Consider the following 18,935-nt stretch of genomic DNA (forward strand, 5'->3'; position numbering starts at 1 on the left):
TTTTTTTTGCGGGTTTTTCTGCAGTGACTCACACGCCGCAAACCCCCAGGTGGGCCACGGAGGGACGGCGGTTTGCTTCCAGTCGGTGGAAAAGGAAGATCTGTATCACCTTTGTAAAATACGGCCGTTGAAATCTGTAAATTTTCGTCCTATATAGGAGCGAAATAGCGGCACGAGAGCTCCTTTTGGATGAAATACATGAACAAAGATACAAAGAACCAGATAATTGTAGCCAAAGAGACAGAAACTATTTGTGTTTTCATTTAATCTTTATTAAAACCCGCGGTCATGGAAGTTAAAAAGGCTTATGCCCCGACACAGACTGCTTTTTCACTTTTAATCATCGTCCTGAAATATCTGCACCACACACACACACACACACATACACACACACACTTTCCTACTCGTTTCAACTGCTTTGACCATCTTAGGGTATACTTGAGTCTGTCAATGGTTTTGGAAGAATTCAATCATGGCTTGGTTATTGCAGGAACCCAACTCTTTGGTTATTTTTTTTTTCTCTCTCTCTCTCGACATACTCCATTTTAATTTTAGATTTATGGAAGGAAAATGTCTCCGGCAGCTGCGTGTCCCGAACTCCCGAAGCCAGCTCGGTGGCTGCTCCCTGTGGGAGAGGGGAACGATCCGTCTACCCGCTTCCCCTTTCATCCGGTGGCCGTCCTGGTTAGCCGTGGCCGCGCGCTCTAGTTTCCCCGCCGTTCCTCTCTTATCCCCCGAAAAGTACCCAAAGAGCGGGATAAGTTTGATTGCTTTTGTATGAACCCAATGTGCAGGGTTTGAGGGCGCTCACATGGTAGTGATTGGGGGGGATGTTTCCCGGGACTGCGTGGAGGGGAGGTATCTCTGCGCGCTGTAGGGCTTGGCAGGAGAAACCAAGGAGCTTCACCAACTCCACTGCAACGTCTCTTTTTTTTTTTTTAATCTTTTTTTATTTTTGTCCTCTCTGACTCTTGGTCTCAAGATCAGCCACCCTCCAGTCCAATCAGAATCGCTTTATTCGCCAAGTATCTTTGCGACTACAAGGGATTTGCTTTGGTTAACGGTGCTAAACGGACAACGTGTAACAGGCATTTCAAAAGTGAAAACTAAAGTGAGATTAGGGTGATCGGGGTTGGTTGTGCAAAACAGTGCAAGGTTAGTGCAGTGGGGGGGGGGGTCAGGAAGAAACCATTTTTTTGTCACAGCGGCGTCACAGTTATAGCGTCAATAAATATGAATAGAGACAATTAGTTGATAGCAAAAATATATCCACAGACAGCAGAGAGAACAACAACAACAACAATATTAAGGATAAGAATGGACAACAGAATTGGGAGGTGCAGTAAGGGTGAAAATAGACAAACAAAACGACAACAGGGATAGGAACATAAACAGAGTGACAATAGAAATGACGAAATAATCATAAATAAGCAGGATATGAATGGGCTGAGACCAACAAGGATAAAGACAACAGCGTTGGAGCGCGACATGTTTGATTGGGTGAGGTTGTGGTAGCAAAGATGCACCTCCCGTCGGTCAGAGATGTGTGCCGTCTAGACGGCCGCGGGCCCAAACGAGCGCTTAAAGCGTTCAGTGTCACCGTCTAAAGCGTTTTTGTGGGTGGTAGTTTTGCAACCAGAGGGCAGAGGTTCAAAAATTCTCTGTCCTGGGTTAGAGGGGTCGCCCTAGATCTTGCCTGGAGGTGTACAGGTCCTGCAGAGACGGTAGATTCCGGCCAATCACCATCTCTGCAGAGCGAATGATACCCTCGACTCTGACTGCGGCAGCGGCGTACCAGACGGAAACATCCCACGGTATCCATCTTTTGCCGATCATAACAGCCGAAGAGCCGAAACATCCGTTTCATATTTTCACATTTTTCATCCGGGAGGTTTCGGAGACACTGCTTTTCACTCAGTCCATGACGCTTTTCTGTTTCTTCCTTCCCGGCATTATGACTGGCTCAGCTGAGGTCATTAGTCTGCTGGTATCAGTGCACGGAGAGACCCTCCCCCGAATCCCCCCCCCCCCCCCCCCCACACACACACACACAACGCTTGTAAAACACCAAGGGCCTTTTCAACAAAGAATGTTCAATTCCTCATATGCTGTCCATACATTATTACTTCACCGCAACGCTTTCTCCGCGCTCGCCTGTTTCTCGACGATGTGACGCCAGCAGGGTCGTCCTCGTGCCCCAGTAAGTCACAACCTTTGACGTGGACGATCTTGGGGTTCAAGCTCATCGTGGGTTCGTCTTCCACAGAGTCTTTTCTGCCAGCTCGGCACAGAAGAACACCGTCCTGAAGAAGACACATTCGTGGAATATATGAGCGTAACGCCGACGCAGTACCATCTAGAGGTCCTCAAAAAGGTAGAGGCTCTCCCTCGACAACCCCCCACCCACACACACACACACACACACACACACACACACACACATTTTTTCTTAGTCTGCAATTATAGATACATTTGCCACGTTTGCTCCTCTCTGCGTTTCAGACGGTGCAACTGCTGAAGGAAAGCACTGGAAAAAACTGCAGTTTTCTGGGCCGAATGAATCAGAGGTAAAACAAAGTGGAGACAATCTTCACAGACAAATAGAATTACGGTTAGCTCGAGCAGTTATTTATCCAAAATCGCCACTGGTAGCGTCTTGTTATAATTAAATCAGGTTAGCGCTGGGAGGAGGTACTTACAAAAGTAGCATTTATCAAATGCCCAAAGTGGTGGTTGGAAAGCGGGAAGGTCAACGCAACCCTGAGATGGATGATCACGAACAGCAAGTGTAGATTGAGGTGCAGAAGTGGAGGAACTCTCTGTTGGATCCTTTGCATCCTTGTGTCATATCAAGGTAGAGGCCTGGAAGGAGCTTCTCGTAACCAACGAGAGATCAGAAACATCCTGAAAGGATAGTCGAGGAAGGGCTAAAGTTTCACTTGAGTTTCTTCACTTGAAGATGTTTCGCCCTTCATTGGAGAGGCCTCTTCAGGGTCTCAGTCATCCAGGTCGGAACTGAAGAAGCATCTCGGATGAGGGGTGAAACGTCTCCAAGCGAAAAAACTCTAGTCCAGTTGCCAAGACAAGAAGATTTCAACAAAAATTCACCTGAAGACGTTTCGCCCTTCATTCGAGAAGCTTCTTCCCTTCCGACCTGGATGACTGAGAACCTCCGCGGACATTTCAGGATTCGGTTTATCTGACGGAGGAATGATCGAAATCGTCGGCAAATACGGCAACCTGAGCAAACTGAGGCAGAGGGCTCATCTCTGCTCAACCTCCCGTCCATCCGTGCGCTGCGTTCAGTTTCCTGCGTTATTCTGGACGTTCTCGGGAGCCACTCCAAACCGAGCAGCACCTCCTGAAGCCACGAGGCAAAGTATGCTCAAGTGCGACGAACAAAAGGAGCCGGGAAGAAGAAGAAAATACTGGTTAAATAATTGATAAATAATCGCTGTGACCAGGGAGAAGAATTGTCCATCCATATACCGCCATGTTTTTAAATGTCCGTCCACTTCGCTGCCTCTTTCGTGTGTCTGAACTCTGAACCCGGCACTCTGCACTGCCCTCTAGTGGAGACATTGTGTAACAACCACGACAGCGTAAAGCACTCGCAGGAAGTACGCGGGTCGTGACGGTTCCCTGTTTATGTACCTAACGTGAGCATAAATGAGTCTAAAAAGACGGCGATTAAAAATTCCCCCTCGTGTCAACAAGAAACCGGAATCGAGAACATTCTCGAGCTTCCAATGGTAGCAGCAGCGGAATAGGCTCTCTGCAAGAGGCCGGTAGAAGAAGGGGTTTACTACAGACGCGTTAAGATTCACACTGTGTAAAGACACGCCTGAGACGGACCCGCCACTTACCGGAGGAGTTAGAGATACCAGATGACAATAAAATGTGGCTTTTGCGTATTTCTCATTGCACGCTCCCAGCGAGAACCGGCATCTGCCCCGAATCCACGCGGCTTCCCTCCCAGACTCCAAGCAAGGGGGGGGATGCTCCCACAGGTGGCTTGAGAAGGAAAGATCTCAGTTTCTCTGCATCCTTAAGGGCTGCACTGACAACTAAATGCCTGCTGGGAGCTGAAGTAGTTATTGTGGTTCCATTAAATTCCTGCATTTTCCTGTTATTGTCAAGAAACATCAGAGGTAGCATACGGAGGTGAAACCCTCGTCGTTGAGCTGACCCGGAGGAGTTCACAAAATGACCCAAATACGATCGCATCGTACGGTAGAACCTGGGCTTACGAACGCCGCTAAACACGAACAAATCGGCCTACGAACAGTTTTCAATCAGATTTTGAATCACGAGAAGAAAAAGCCTCGGTGCACCAACACAAACAAACTGCTTTCTGCATTGTCGCGTAGTGCCAGTCGTCCGTGCTACTCTGTTCGTCGTCGTGTTCTCCTGGTCTACTGTTGTTTTTGTGCTACTTTTCCAGTAAGTTAGCCCTCATTATGGCTCCCAAACAAGTTAGAAGTGCCAGTGATAGCGGAGTTAAGAAGAAATTAACAATTCGAGTGGATCTGAAGAAGGGAAATAACAGCTGAACGCGAGCGTGGTGGTGTTGTCACAGATCTCGCCAAACAAGCGCTATGACACGGCTATGTCGACCATCTGTACGATCCTGAAGAACAAAGATGCGCCAAAGATGGACGATGTGGCCAAAGGGGGGCTACGTTAGCGAAGCAAAGGTCTCAAGTCTGAGAAAGAGTTGAAAACTTCTTGTTAGTTTGGAAATGAAAGACCACTTGATGGTGTTAGCGTTAGCATTAGCGTCGGTCTCATGCGAGAACACTTTTGCCGATTTAGCGAAGGAATCAGCGAGTATGAGTTGAGACCGTAATAACTGAGGTTATCTTCAATTCCTCTCTATTTGTGCCACAAATAAACTTTTCAATGGGAAAAAGTTAAACTTGTGAGGTTTCACTAAACCGCCTTGCATACATTTCCCTGGGAATTTCATGTTTTCATTCCTTAAACCATAAACCCCAAATATTCTGTCACCTTAAATCTAAATATCATATTTGCAGGTGTTCTTGTGACAGGATCCTGGCGACCTCGGAAGCCTGCGTCCCCCTGGTCGCCTGCGCCGAGGTCGCCCCTCTCGTCGCCGCGCTGCTGCGGCAACCGCTGATTTGTCCGAAGGCAGCGCTTTGCAAGGAATTCCTGAACGCCGTGCAGGCGGCTTATTCCAGGTACTGGAGCGCAGTTGGTCATACAGGGGATTTAAAGCCCTTTAAATGTTCCCATTTTTATCTTTCGTGCCCTTTTTCAACTCTAGCCTATAGATGGATCTACATTATGGTGTATGTATACGCATATATTCGTGTGTTTTTTTGCAGCCGTTCCCTGTCATTGGAGGATCGGGACGTCGTGTCTTTGTGGTACCTCAGCCTTGGCAGCCTGGAAGAAGCGGTTCTGGGTCTGCTGGAGTCGGTCCTCGGCGACGCCGAGTTGTCACCGCAGAACCTCCAGAAGCAAGTCGAAGAGTCTCTTCTGGTGGGTGTTCACCGTTGCTATGTAAATAAAGAGCAAAGAAACAATAGATTTAAAGGATCGGCACAGACAGGCGACGCAAACCTTACCCTGTCCTCTGGCCATTTTCTCCATAAAAGAAGTTTAGTGTGGAATTCTTAATGCTGGGTTCAGTAAACCATGACCCATAGTGCATATTACAGCTTTAGTCTAGAGCAGAAAAGCTTTATTGTCACAGTAAAGAGCAATATGACAAAATAATGTACTTGTTGCCAAACTGGATGAAAACCAAAGTCAGTAGTGAAACCTTCGGAGACATTCAGTCAGCAAGTCTCCTACATGGGACTTTATGGTCCTCCAAGAAGAATGAAGTGCATGCTGTCGCTAATAAAGGCCAAATGATGGTAAGCATACATGGAAAACACGTCGTGATTGCAATCATTCCGCGGTACTTTGTAAGGCTTTCCCGCTGTGAGGTCAGGATTGTTAGTCCACAGGACTGCGACGTTAAACACCAATATGGACCCTGGCGTCATCCAAGACTGCGGAATGATGTCATAGTCCTGCAGTTGTGTGTAATTTGCATTGCTTCACTCGTCCGCCTTCAACTTAAATCTACATCATAAATCACTGTTTGCCCGTCTACAATGTATTGCTTGTAAACTTGGCTGAGTATAATCTTTAGTAACAAATATATGGTCGCGTCGGACTCAAACATTGTTCCTGGAGTCTCTCCATCAATTCTTCTGCGGCGGATCTTTCATTGACCGGTTTTGCCCCGGCTTACCCGCCGTTTCAAAGCGCTCCGCTCGCATCGCGAGGGCACGAGACGGAATCTCACATCATTTGGCCTCCCGACACATAGTTTCACTAAGAATTGCAGCGTCTCCGGCCGAGATTCCCTCACAATCTAAACTGCATCTATTAAGCTATAAAATAGAATTGCATGAGAAATGACGGGATCCCGGCCTCTCAAAAGAAACAGGGATATAGACCAATGAGTCAAACCTCTTTGTTTGAATGAACGAGCCTGCAGGATGTTTGACGTGCACGCAACTTAAAGTAGACAAAACGTCTTTAGTCAAAGATGTGAATCCGGTTGCTTTTGAACCGATGTCAGGAAAAAAAAGACATAAACACTGCACCTCACTATATCTCCTGACATTTGCAATACTCCACTATTTTTACCCAAGTACTTTCAAACAAGTGGTAAACTTGGGTGCCCTGAAGTTGTGTGTGTCATATCTACCCCAGTCACTCATCTCGCTGCCTTTATGAATCACGCGCTAATTTAGCTGCCAACTCGGTTCATGTTCACGGAGGTGAGGTTCGCTGGTGTTCTCCCTCCGGTCCACAGGATTGATGGTCCGCTTGAGACGTGCATGATGGCTTCGCCGTGCCCAATTCTCGAGGTGCCGTTTTCACTCTGCCCGTCGCGACCCCGGACACAAAGGCCGCCGCCTGCTGATTGGTCAGACTCCGCAATCAGTTATGCGCGTTAGGAATAAGATGTGTGAGCGATGAAGACGGCCTGCTTGATTGTCAAAGCTCCGCTCTGCCGCGGAGCTACATTGTTCCATGATCTGATTTCTCACATCGTCATAATAGTCAAATATAAGTGGTGCATTCACAGCAATGCTAGTTTAAGAAAAACATAAATGTTTACACTTGGTAATCATGTGTCATTATTATACAAATCGATTTTAGAGTTACAATCGAAACCATACATGGCCACTAATATTGTTTCTGTCTCAAGAGGGAGGCAAATTTGTGTGTTTACTTCGCAATCAGGTTATTTGAATTTCACATACGTGCTTCCCGTTGTGTTTGTGTATGTCTGTCATAGCGCCTTCAGCCCATCACAAAACATTTGTGTCAAATGCAATCAGAGCCGAGAAACAAAATCAGGCTCACTTTTCACATGTGTGTTTTCCGGACCTCCGTGAACCGCGTGAAACTGGCGTCCAATAATAATAAATGCTCACCTCTCGGGCCCAAGTGCCAAAAACAGGATGTTTGTTGCATCCTGTAATTGACCCTTCTCAAAGTGTTTGTGGTAGGGTACCCATGAGGGGGAACCACTACACACACACACACACACACACACACACATAAATGGTCACTCGGATGTGTCTCTTGTTGTAGACACACAACGATATATATACATGCATTACAAACTGTGTCTATTCTCTTGAGAGAACGGTGAAAACCTGACAAACTTCTGACTGAAGCAACTGTATATAAATATTGTAATGACATTCCGTGTCCACTAGGTGTCGCTGTTTATCTTCCTTTAAATAAGTGATCTACCTAACCTACTTTGTTCATGTACATTGCAGGCCGCTGTTGGGTTATTTCCTCCACAGTCTTAGACAATGTAACCTTAGCCTCGTTAATATGTAAAATTGCATTCTGCAAGACACTTTTTATTGCATTTAACCCCCGCCCCCCCCCCCCGAAACAAAAAAAAAAAAAACAGTTGCGTTCAAAAATGTGAGTAAATTAACCACCTGATGATGGAAGACATGACCACGGCAGCTAGGAAGCTGTATTTTATGTTTAATTTCACGACTGATTAGTTTAATGTGTTGAATTTAAAACACACGATAAGCCACTGTTAACGTGGAGTTGAGCATGTTTGTGTGTGAAGGAGAGCTGAACCGCCTGGTACGAGTAGTATTGCAGTGCAATAGGGCCAGCTAGTGGTCGACTCCTGGAAATACTTTTTGTCATCACCCGGTTCGAGAAGTGTTTTCGGTTGGTTTTCTGTGGGAATTGTTACTGTTACCGTTCTTGCAAGCATTTATACTCCCAGCTCTGTACCATCCGTGAACCTAAATCTACATTGTGTGTTTGTGTGCTGCAGCCTAAGGCCTGCGCGCAGCACTGCTCCATCTTCTGGGCCGTCAGCGACATCTTCAGGTGAGCGGTTGAGGTGATGCTCACGTCTCTTGGAAGTTTGTCTTTCAATTGCATATAATTCGTTATTGTTGTATTTATTCGGGAGCTGGGTTGGAAGATTAAAAGATTAACTCGTTGTCATGGACGCCATCGGTCTTAACAGGTCCACCCTGAAGGAACGAGAAGAGAACGAGCGTGTCAGGTCTCTCATCCAAACCTTCACCGCCTGTTTCTACAAGGAGTTGCAGCAGTTGCAGCCACAGGTAGAACCTCATTAAACCATAAGCTGTATAGATGCTGTCTGGAAGACATCATATTCCAAGGCATAAAGATATTTCAGGTGCGAATGAGAGCGTCGGGTTTTCACATTTCAAAGCAGAGCCTGTCTGTCTCAGGGTGAAAGATGAAATCAAATGAACTATTCACCAGCTCATAAACCCATAAACATAACACTCGTGTTTGATGGCCATCCCTTTGTTTTGTTTTTGCGAGAAACGTAAACAATAGTCCCATATTGCTCACATAATTCCATAAACGTAACACTTGCGTTTGATGGCCGTCCCTTGGTTTTGTTTTTGTTAGAAACGTAAGCAATAGTTTTGATGTTTGAGGGGTAAAACTTTTGAAAATTGCATTGCTTTGTCAAAACATGCCTTATGGCACCTCTTCTGAATATCAAGTGTCATGTCCGTCTCCGCCCTGAAATCAGATGTCTTGCTCGTTACTTCCTGCGTCTCACCGGTAAGGACATGACACCTTTATTTACAATAAGTGTTTGATTAAAATGTCATCTTACTGGGGTTACCGCAGCCAATCACCTGCCCCCATCGAACCCACAGCCAATCGTCTACCTCCATAGAACCCACAGCCAATCACCGGCCTCCATCTAACCCTCTCCTCTCTATCCCAGTGCTTCTCAATTATTTTCTGTTACGCAGGAACAGAAAAATTATTATATGTACAATTCTGCATAACATTGTATCCTCATTAATGTTAAAGAAAAGGAAAAAGAAAGAAATATAGAACAACTTGCAACAAAGAATAACTTAATTAACATTGTTTTAGTCAGTAACAGTAAAGATTTAAAGGGCATCAATTTTGCTTGAAATTTAAAAAAAATGAAGTCCTTATTCAAACTATAAACATTTTTGACCAACTGAACCGATTGATACAGAAATAAAAAAAAAATAAACATAAATAAATAATAAATTCAAATTGATTTGCAACATCAACTCAATATATAAAACACTTTCACTTACAAAACGAATAAAACTGTTTGTGCTGATTTTTTTTTTTTTTAAAATGAAGTCAGGATTAATGTCTTTAGTGAGCACGTTTTGCAGTTCACGACTTTTCGAAGGACGATACTGCATCTCTCAGCTCACTGTAAACACACTGGTCTTTCCTCGTCTCCCACCTTAGTCATAATAATGAAGCCAAGCGCTAAATGCGCGTCGTCATAATTCCTCATCTTAGCTTTCGGGTGACTTTTTTTTGTCTCACTATTTCTGTCTATTTTATCGTCATTGATAATCGATCCTCGCTGGTCTTCTTCTAGCCCTGGTGGGTCCAACCTCAGCTCCCTCCCACCCAGATCTCTGCTGTTAGCCATCCATTAAAAACACCCAAATTCAAAAAGCAAAACACAAACTCATTTGCCGTATTCTGAACAAATGAAAGGAGGATTACTCTTTGAGCCACTCGATTTGAGTAGCGAAATAATCTGTTTTGTTTCTCTGCTGGCTGAATTTACCGATAAAGCGCTATCATTTCATCAGGGAATTCTTGTCGAAGGTTTCGACAAGAATTTCGACAAGAATTTCACCGTGACCTGGATGACTAAGAACTTCCACAGACATATTTCAACAGAGTTCACTGAGGTCAGGGGTCGGCAACCCACTCAAAGAGCCATTTGGACTCATTTCCCCACAGCAAACAAAACACCAGGAGCAACACAAGCCTTTTGAAATTTAAAATAAATTCACATGGCATACATGTTTTTTTTTTTTGTTTTTTTTTGCCTTTATGCTATGTACAAACAAAATGAGATGAGATGAGACGAGAACAACTTTATTTATCCCGAAGGAAATTGTTGTGCCAGAGTTTCAAGTAAAAAAAAACAAAAAAAAACACAACAGTAATAGATAATAGTAGAAAGGAGGAAGAATAAGAAATACAATGAAATATGAATTGTCTTAACTGTTAACTGTAACGACAAAGATTGAAAATTCCCTGCGGCTGAGGGAAGAGGAATTAAAAAGTCCGATAGCCTCAGGTGGGAAAGACCTCTCTTTAGGTAGGAAAATATGTGTTGCAGTTTTTTTAAATAGTTAACAACTGCAGAGAAAATTAAGTTATATTTCTGCATGCAACAAAATATTTTGAACTCCAAAAAATAGATATTGGTTTGAAGGTTACTTTTAAGCAAAATGTTTAATGTCTATTTGAGTCCTTCTTGTATTTATGAAAAAAAAAAAAAAAACTGAACTTAAATTATCCAACGGCGGAAAATCAAAAATGCCATCCACTCTTTGTGTGCGGTCGCCCTTTTAGTGCCGCGCGCATTCGCTTCTTAAGAGCGACAAAAATGTATTATTTTTTAAGATTGCCATAATCTTACATTAAAATTACATTTTAAAAGTGAAGGAACTAAATAAAATACATTTTACTGAACCCACACCTGTTGATCATTTTCAAAAGCCACAGGGAGCCCTGACTTAGGTTAAACATATACACTGCTCAAAAAAATAAAGGGAACACTTAAAAAACACATCCTAGATCTAAATGAATGAAATATTCTTATGAAATACTTTGCTCTTTACACAGTTGAATGTGCTGACAACAAAATTACACAAAAATGATCAATGGAAATCAATTGTATTAACCCATGGAGGTCTGGATTAGGAATCACACTCAAAATTAAAGTGTAAAAACAAACTCCAGGCTGATCCAACTTTGATGTAATGTCCTTAAAACAAATCAACATGAATCTGTGTTGCTTCCTGAGTGGACACTATGATTCCACAGAAGTGTGATTGACTTGGAGTTACATTGTGTTGTTCAAGTGTTCCCTTTATTTTTTTGAGCAGTATATTAATGACTAGGTAAATATAAATATGGCGTTTCTAGTTGCCCTACTTTGCATTGTCGTTTTTGAAGATCTCATTCATCCCTTATCCAGTAGATGGCGGTGTCACGGTGTATTTACACTAGACCTGCTTTTAGCAGCTAGCGCCAAATGCTACCCATTACACGCTCCATTACACATTAGCACCTCCTGTATCACACTTACACAGCCTCCCGGTCAAAATGCCATTTTTCAGGTTCTCCGAGCCTCTTGATATACGAGGCCTCGCCAAGTGCCATTTGCATTTACCGGAAAACGACCGCGCTCCTTGTCGTTTCAGGCGCGCCCGCCTCTGAAGGCGTTCTTTCCACAGGCGCCGCACAATCTGCTGGTCCCCCTCCTGACCCCGCCTCCAGGTCAGTGCGAACACACACAGGGTTTCGTGATGCAAACAACCCGGCATTGTCACGCAGAGCTCTTATCGGGTGTTCTCTTAACTTTTGCCGGACAAAGACGTCCTTCTCTGACGTGAATGAGCTTCCCGTGGATCGATATCAGTTCGCCGTTTCCCCGCGACCCGGGAGGGGAAGCGGGATTCATTCATAAATGTCCCGATCGAACCGTCCGGATGAATCTCAATCCAAGAGGCAGAAAACCCATTTCCAAGTGATTAGTTTTGAACGTGGGCGTCATGCAGGTGAGACACAGCAAGAAGGTTCCCACGAGTGGGAGGGGAGCCTTCCTGTGTGGAGACTCCACGTTCTCCCAGCGTCTGCAGGGGTTCCTCAGGGTTCTCCAGGTTCCTCCCACTGGCCAACCACATGCAGGAGGTTCATAGGAGACCCTAAATCGCCCACGTGCATTAAAAGAGAGGACGAGCGCTTCTATTTCTCCGTATGAGAGAGTGAATGGTTATTAAAAAACTCTGCGTGAAAGAGTGAATTTGCATTTTTTTGCCTTGTAACTGCACGTGTGCGGTTGGTAATCCAGTAGTTTCCAGTACAATTTTTCCATGAGAGTGAAGAGTTTATTGAACTCTAAATGATGTGTGAATGACAGGGTGAACGCTTGTATATTTTAAATTACGGGTGAATGGAGGCATGCCTATAATATATGCGTGAAAGAGTGAATTTGCATTTTGTTGGCCTTGTAACTGCACGTGTGGGGTTGGTAATCCAGTAGTGAAAGGTCCCTCACGTGGGAATGAGAGGATAAATGGTTGCATGTCTATATAATGCGGGATGGAGAGGGTGAATGGATGTATATTTTTACACAATTTTTCTACTAGAGAGAGAATAGTTAATTGAACTCTAAATGATGTGTGAATGACAGGGTGAACGGTTTTATTTTTATTAATATGACGGGTGAATGGAGTCATGCTTATAATATATGAGTGAAAGAGTGAATTTGCATTTCACTGCCTTGTACGTGTGCAATGACAAGAAAGTTAAATCTAATCGAATGGTTAAATGTCGAGAGGGTGAACGGTAGCATGTCTCCATAGTTTGTGTGTGAATAAGATGGTAAGAAAATGTTTCTTGGTACAAATTATCGTTTTTTTCATCAGACATTCCAGATTTTATTTTCATAAATGACTGCTTCCTTCAACGCCTTACTGCCGCTCTTAATATTGCAACCGCCTTATAGAAAGTGTAATTAAGGTATTCAGATTTAAAACGGTGAACTGACAAAAGTTTTTATTATTTGACCGATTCACGGGACCATTTTCACGCCTGGTACAAAAAAAGGTGGCGGACCGCCGCTCTAAATGACGTGCGAACGACAGCGTGAACGGCTGCAAGTCTAAGGAACGTGACCGGGAGAGTGATTGATCGTTTCTCTACACGACGTGCAAATAACAGGGTGAAAAGTTGCATGTTCCTGTATGACGTGCGATCGAGAGGGTAAATGTTTTTTTTTTTTTCCTGAATGCGACGGTGAACGGTCGTGCGTCCAGTGTGAACGCCGCCTCTCGGCCAATGAAAGCGGGGTTCGGGCTCCTCTCCGAACCCGAAACCCCGTCCCCAGCGAGCGCGTCTCCTGGACTCGGGGTGCCTCCGCCGAGGGGGATTCATAGCAGGTGGAAGCCGAGGCACGGCGGAGCGCCGCTTATCAGTGTGTATCCAGCCTGGCCTTTGCACAGGAAGGATTTAGATGAATGGAGCCATTGAGGGGACGGCGGAGCGCCGCCAGAACGCCGAGTTAATTATTACTATGTTTTCGTGCGCGCGGCGAATTCTTTTCCTTTTTTTTTTTTTTTTTTTTTTCACCGGGAATTGAATGGAAAAATCGCGAGGCGACAAGTGGAAGATTTCGAGTTTTTATCGTGATTTGTCGCTCCCTCGGAAAGGCGGCGGATAAAACAGCCGGCGGCGCATTGTTAAAGGAGGGGGAGGGGGGGCGGGAACCCAGCGCCAAGATACGGGGGAAAATGCGATATTAATAATGCATAATATTTGTCAGTGTCAGGCAGTCAAGAGTTGGAAATGCTGGGGATTTATTTACGACGCAGCGGGTTTAATAGCTGATAGAGGGCAAAAGGTCAATTTCCCCGGCGTGCAAAATTCATCTTCCACGCGATCTGTGTGTCCGCAGAGGTTCCTCCGGAGGTTCGCGGACGCCACCTGAACCGGCTCAGCGCCTCGCTGCGGGAGCTGACCCGGGAGGAAGAGGAGCCGGACCGGGACGGCGGGAGCACCGGGTACGAGTCGAGTCGCCAGCCGCTCCGGCGGAGGTTTAGCGAACAAAAATCATACACAATTGATCGAAAGCAGGGAATCGGACAAAGACGAGAGGAGGCCGCCGACTCCGTTTACATTAATATTTACATTTGGCAGACGCTTTAATCCAAAGCGACTTACAATAGAGGACATAAGGACTGCAAATAACACTTGCAAATACAAGATGCACAGGAAATATACAGAACAGTAAGCTTGGGTTAGTGAGTTTGTTTTTTTTTTTTTTGACAAAGACGTACACAAATGTACACACACTGCATAGCCAAACTTGGTGCCTACCCTGATCGGGGCCTCAGCGCAGTAAAGTCCAGCGCAGTTGAGTCCACGTTCTCTAGCTTCGGCTTTATCCGCTCATGTCGAAATGACAGAACTTCTGCGGTCGGGCGGCGTTTGGTCCGAGCGGACGGCTCCGGCGCCGCAGCTTCACAATGCTAGCATGTTCAGTGGATGGATTTTTTTTAGCTATCTGTGATAGAAACGGCTAGCGGAGATGTTTTTTTTTTTTGTTAGCCGTCACCCCCATCCTTCTCTGAAATCAACGGATAGCGTAGTTAGCGGAAAATATACGAAAATGAACCCGTCGTCCACTTTTTGACTCTTAGACATCTCATGGCTCCTTCTTCACCCGGGACCAGACGGGAGGAAGTCGTTTGATTCCACAGACCTCAGGAGAACCGGAGGGCTGGACGGGGTTCTTCAGGAAATAATTAGACCACCCAGATCAGGATACTTTAGTTTGCTCTATTTTTAGCCCACAGACACAGAGAGCCCTGTTTGTAAACCAGAGATGTCTGGAAAACGGCAAAGGGAAAATGTTCCTCACGAAGTATCTCCCGGAGAAAAACGGGCCGTCGGAGCCTCCTCCGTTCAAACCGCCGTTCCTCCGTCTGCTCCGCAGGGGGCGCGGCGCCCTCTTCGAGGCCTGGTTCCTGCTGGTCCTGTGCGCCCGCTGGGTCGAGGCCGCCGTCGGGCTGCTGGCCACGGCCGGCCCAGAGGAGCGAGACCCCCTGCTGTGGCTGCTGACCTTCTGCTATCACCCCACCAACAGGGGGCACCACAGGGCGCTGCAACTGGTAAGATTCAATTTATTGGACGCGCGCGGCGGCGGCGGCGGCGGGGGGAGTTGGAGGAGGAGGTGGAGGCCGCGATGGGAAAATGCCACGAGCGAATCAGCAATTACCCGCCTTGAAGAAACGGTCGTGACATTACGTCAAATTGAGCACGAAATTACTTGGTAATTGCAAAGTCCTTTTTGGGAGGAAATGACCAGGAGAGCAAACGTATAGATGAATATCTATTTAATTTCAAAATGACTCCACATATATATCTAAATGCGTACATTTATATATATATATATATATATATATATATATATACACCGCTCAAAAAAATAAAGGGAACACTTGAACAACACATCCTAGATCTAAATGAATGAAATATTCTTATGAAATACTTTGCTCTTTACACAGTTGAATGTGCTGACAACAAAATCACACAAAAATGATCAATGGAAATCAATTGTATTAACCCATGGAGGTCTGGATTAGGAATCACACTCAAAATTAAAGTGTAAAAACAAACTCCAGGCTGATCCAACTTTGATGTAATGTCCTTAAAACAAGTCAACATGAATCTGTGTTGCTTCCTGAGTGGACACTATGATTTCACACAAGTGTGATTGACATGGAGTTACATTGTGTTGTTCAAGTGTTCCCTTTATTTTTTTGAGCAGTATATATATATATATATATATATATACACACACTTGTGATCACAGGGCCCATTGGTTGTGGTGCACCAGTATTTTCAAGGAAGGTATTTTCATGTATCTGCTGATTCGGAGCGGCGCTGTTGTTTCCTAAACATCAATGATGCTCAGTGGAAACAAGGACACATTTGCATCCTGATGTTTGTATGTTTAAAAATGTTGTATGTGTTAGCGAGACCGTACGGTTGTAAACCCCAGACGGAGTGTATTCGCCGGTTGCCTAGAGCCACCAGCACGCGTTCTCCTGCGTTCCTCCGGGTCGCAGAAACACAGAGGGAGAATGAGAGGACGCGGTATTGACGTGTAAAAAGATATACAGGAAATATGTTCAAAAGCCGTTTGTACAAACTGACTGTATATGACTGCGTTTTTTTGAAAGAGAGGGTGAATGGCTGCATGTGTGTGTTTGGAGCGCGGGTGAGAAGATGCTGGACCTGAGATCCGTCCAGATTAAACCCAGCCTCTCGCATAATAACGCCATGGAAAGGCAGGATTAGCGGTAACGATAATAAACAAATGAATGAATATCCATCTATGTATAGAGATGAGATGAGATGAGAGAGATGAGATGAGATGAGAACAACTTTATTAATCCCCAAGGAAATTGTTGTGCCAGAGTTTCAAGTAAAAACATCACAGTAATAGATAATAGTGGAAAGGAGGAAGAATAAGAAATATAATGAAATATAAATTGTCTTAGCTGTTAGCAGTAACTACAAAAATTGTCTTAGCTGTTAGCAGTAACTACAAATGCATATGCATACATACAAACATACATACAGCGAGTCTGATAACAGGAAGAGAACTGTTGCATTTCTCAACAAATGAGGCTAAAATACAAGATAGAAACAGGAATCGCTTCCTGTCCGTCGCCGCCGTCGATCCGAACCCACGGCGGAACCGTGGAGACGGCCCGTCGTTCGCTCCCGGCAGGCGCTTCATCGCTGAGAGCCACACAACAAACACCGGGGAGGAAGAAAAACACATTAAAGATAAATTATGGATGACCTCGATGTGGAAGGGAGGGAGGGATGGAGGGGAGAGAGGGAAACAGATGAGGGAGAGGCTGAGGAGCGGAATGTAGTATTGATTTCTCTGGGAGTGTCTGGCCAGAGTTTCATCTCTCTGTCTCCTGTTTGTCCGCCTCCCCCTCATAACCCGGGGAGACGCGCTGTCGTCACCGCCCCCGGCGGCCCGCCCGTCCACCGGGCCGCCTCTCGCCGTCGTTCCCGAATTACCCGCGAATCGATCGGAGTGAGGGTTCGCCGTGAAAAAAAAAAAAAAAAAAGAATCTCCACGCCGGCTTTGTCTCCAGGTAAATGTCAAACAGGCGTGGGAGCGGCTTAACCTCTTGCTCGCAGTCTGGGACGGCCCGCCTCCTCCTCCCGCCGCCGCCGCCGCCGAACTGCAGGAGCTGGCCGCTCTGCTGTCACGTGGCGCTCCGCAGCCCCGGCCGGACCCGGCCCTGATCCTCCGCCTCCTGGTCGGCTTCGCCCTTTTCGGCGAAAACCCAACGAGCGACTCCGCCGCGATTTTCCAAACGGTGAGGAAACCGTCTCATGATGCACACGCTCCGACATACCGGTTTCATTTTTAATAGAAAAAAAAAAAAACAGAAAATGTTTCTTTAATCCTAGCATGGTCAGATTTATTTTTTCATTTTTTTATTCTAGAATTTTTTAATTTTTTTAATTTTATTTTTTTATTTTTATTTATATTAGGACAGTGTACAAATACATTAAGCACAGAGGCAGAGATGTTTGTACCAGATTATAGCTCATAGCTAATTTCCATCTGTAGTCCTGTAGCCCTATTGCATGATATGCATATTTTTTCAGAATAACGCCTTTTTAAGTCACTCAGCGGGGTGTGTGTGCTGCCCCGCCTCCAGGTGGTGGTTCAGGGCGGCGCGGTCGGCGAGGCGGCGCGCGTCCTGGGCTCTCTGGAGCACCAGCTCGCCGCCGCGGGCCAGTCTCCCAGTGACGGCGACGGAACTCTCGTCCGGATCGAGGCGTTACGACGAGCGCTAGAGCGCCACACGGCCGCCCAATAGCGGGTAAACACACACGAGCGAACTCAAACACCACGGCGAGGCCTGCAAACACACTCCGGCGGTGACTGATGGCGGCGCAAGAGCAACGGCGCCGACTCGTACGGCCCGTCACGATTCTCCCGCTCCGATGATTATCGCACGTTATCAATCTTTCTGACTCGAGGACGTTAAAGCGGCGAGGAAACAGCGGTTATCGCCGCACAAATTGCATCTATGAAGGAAAAATAACACTCAGCGCCGTCATGTATGGTGTCATTCTGAGCTTATATTTTCTCTCGCTTTCTTCTTTGTAAGAGCGGTCGTTCGGTTCTTTATGTTTGGGATCATTCTGCCGAATAAACTCCTGCACGCTTCCGTGCTCGCGCACTTGAATCTGCTCCGTGATGGATTTGGTTTGCGTCTGATTTGAAGTCTGCTTTTGTTGTGATGATATCATCTTCACCGAAGGATTGATAATTCCCTCGTAAACATACAGCCTCATAAAATCGATGCGCTGTTGCGTTTGTGCTGAAAAAAATTCACCCACGTCCTTTCCGGGCAGTAAACGGCGAGCAATTCCATAAAATCTCCAGTGGGGGGCGTCGCCCTCCCTCTCGCCGCGGGTTTTGAAAAATAACTAGCGACCCGGCGCTGGCTTGTAGGAATACAAATAAAGTTATTCCGCCGGTTTCCATAAGCGTTTTCACCCGAGGAGCATCGCTCACGATGCAAACGAGCGAGTGAGATGAAAATGTAACCTCAGCCGTTGCAGGAAGTAGCGAAGTAGCGCAGTAATTCCTGATTTACTACCGTCCCGGGGCTGGATAAATATTAGATAGCTGTTGGAAAATCAACAGGCTCGCATAAAAACCCACCTCCTGCGCAGGAACTGTAGTTTTATTGCGATGAAAGCTGCTTCCCAGAAGAGCGGCTTGACCTCAGAAAACC

General features: G+C 45.7%; 1 protein-coding gene across 1 annotated transcript in view; it reads left to right on the plus strand.

Moving 5' to 3' along the window:
• Positions 1–18,935, plus strand: part of fancc (FA complementation group C) — a 30,523-nt gene that overhangs the window by 10,235 nt on the left and 1,353 nt on the right. Inside the window, exons 5-16 of the mRNA XM_086174044.1 lie at positions 2,267–2,374; positions 2,503–2,567; positions 5,037–5,201; positions 5,349–5,505; positions 8,348–8,403; positions 8,546–8,623; positions 10,161–10,176; positions 11,790–11,865; positions 14,045–14,150; positions 15,086–15,260; positions 17,271–17,498; positions 17,847–18,011. Coding sequence (XP_086030170.1) covers positions 2,267–2,374; positions 2,503–2,567; positions 5,037–5,201; positions 5,349–5,505; positions 8,348–8,403; positions 8,546–8,623; positions 10,161–10,176; positions 11,790–11,865; positions 14,045–14,150; positions 15,086–15,260; positions 17,271–17,498; positions 17,847–18,008 — 1,392 coding nt within the window. The 3' untranslated portion in view covers positions 18,009–18,011. The remainder of the gene's footprint in view (positions 1–2,266; positions 2,375–2,502; positions 2,568–5,036; positions 5,202–5,348; positions 5,506–8,347; positions 8,404–8,545; positions 8,624–10,160; positions 10,177–11,789; positions 11,866–14,044; positions 14,151–15,085; positions 15,261–17,270; positions 17,499–17,846; positions 18,012–18,935) is intronic.

Source organism: Fistularia commersonii, chromosome 26, assembly GCF_037954325.1.
Source record: "Fistularia commersonii isolate RoL2024-O1a breed Wild chromosome 26, RoL_Fcom_v1.0, whole genome shotgun sequence".
NCBI classification, from domain to species: Eukaryota; Metazoa; Chordata; class Actinopteri; order Syngnathiformes; family Fistulariidae; genus Fistularia; species Fistularia commersonii.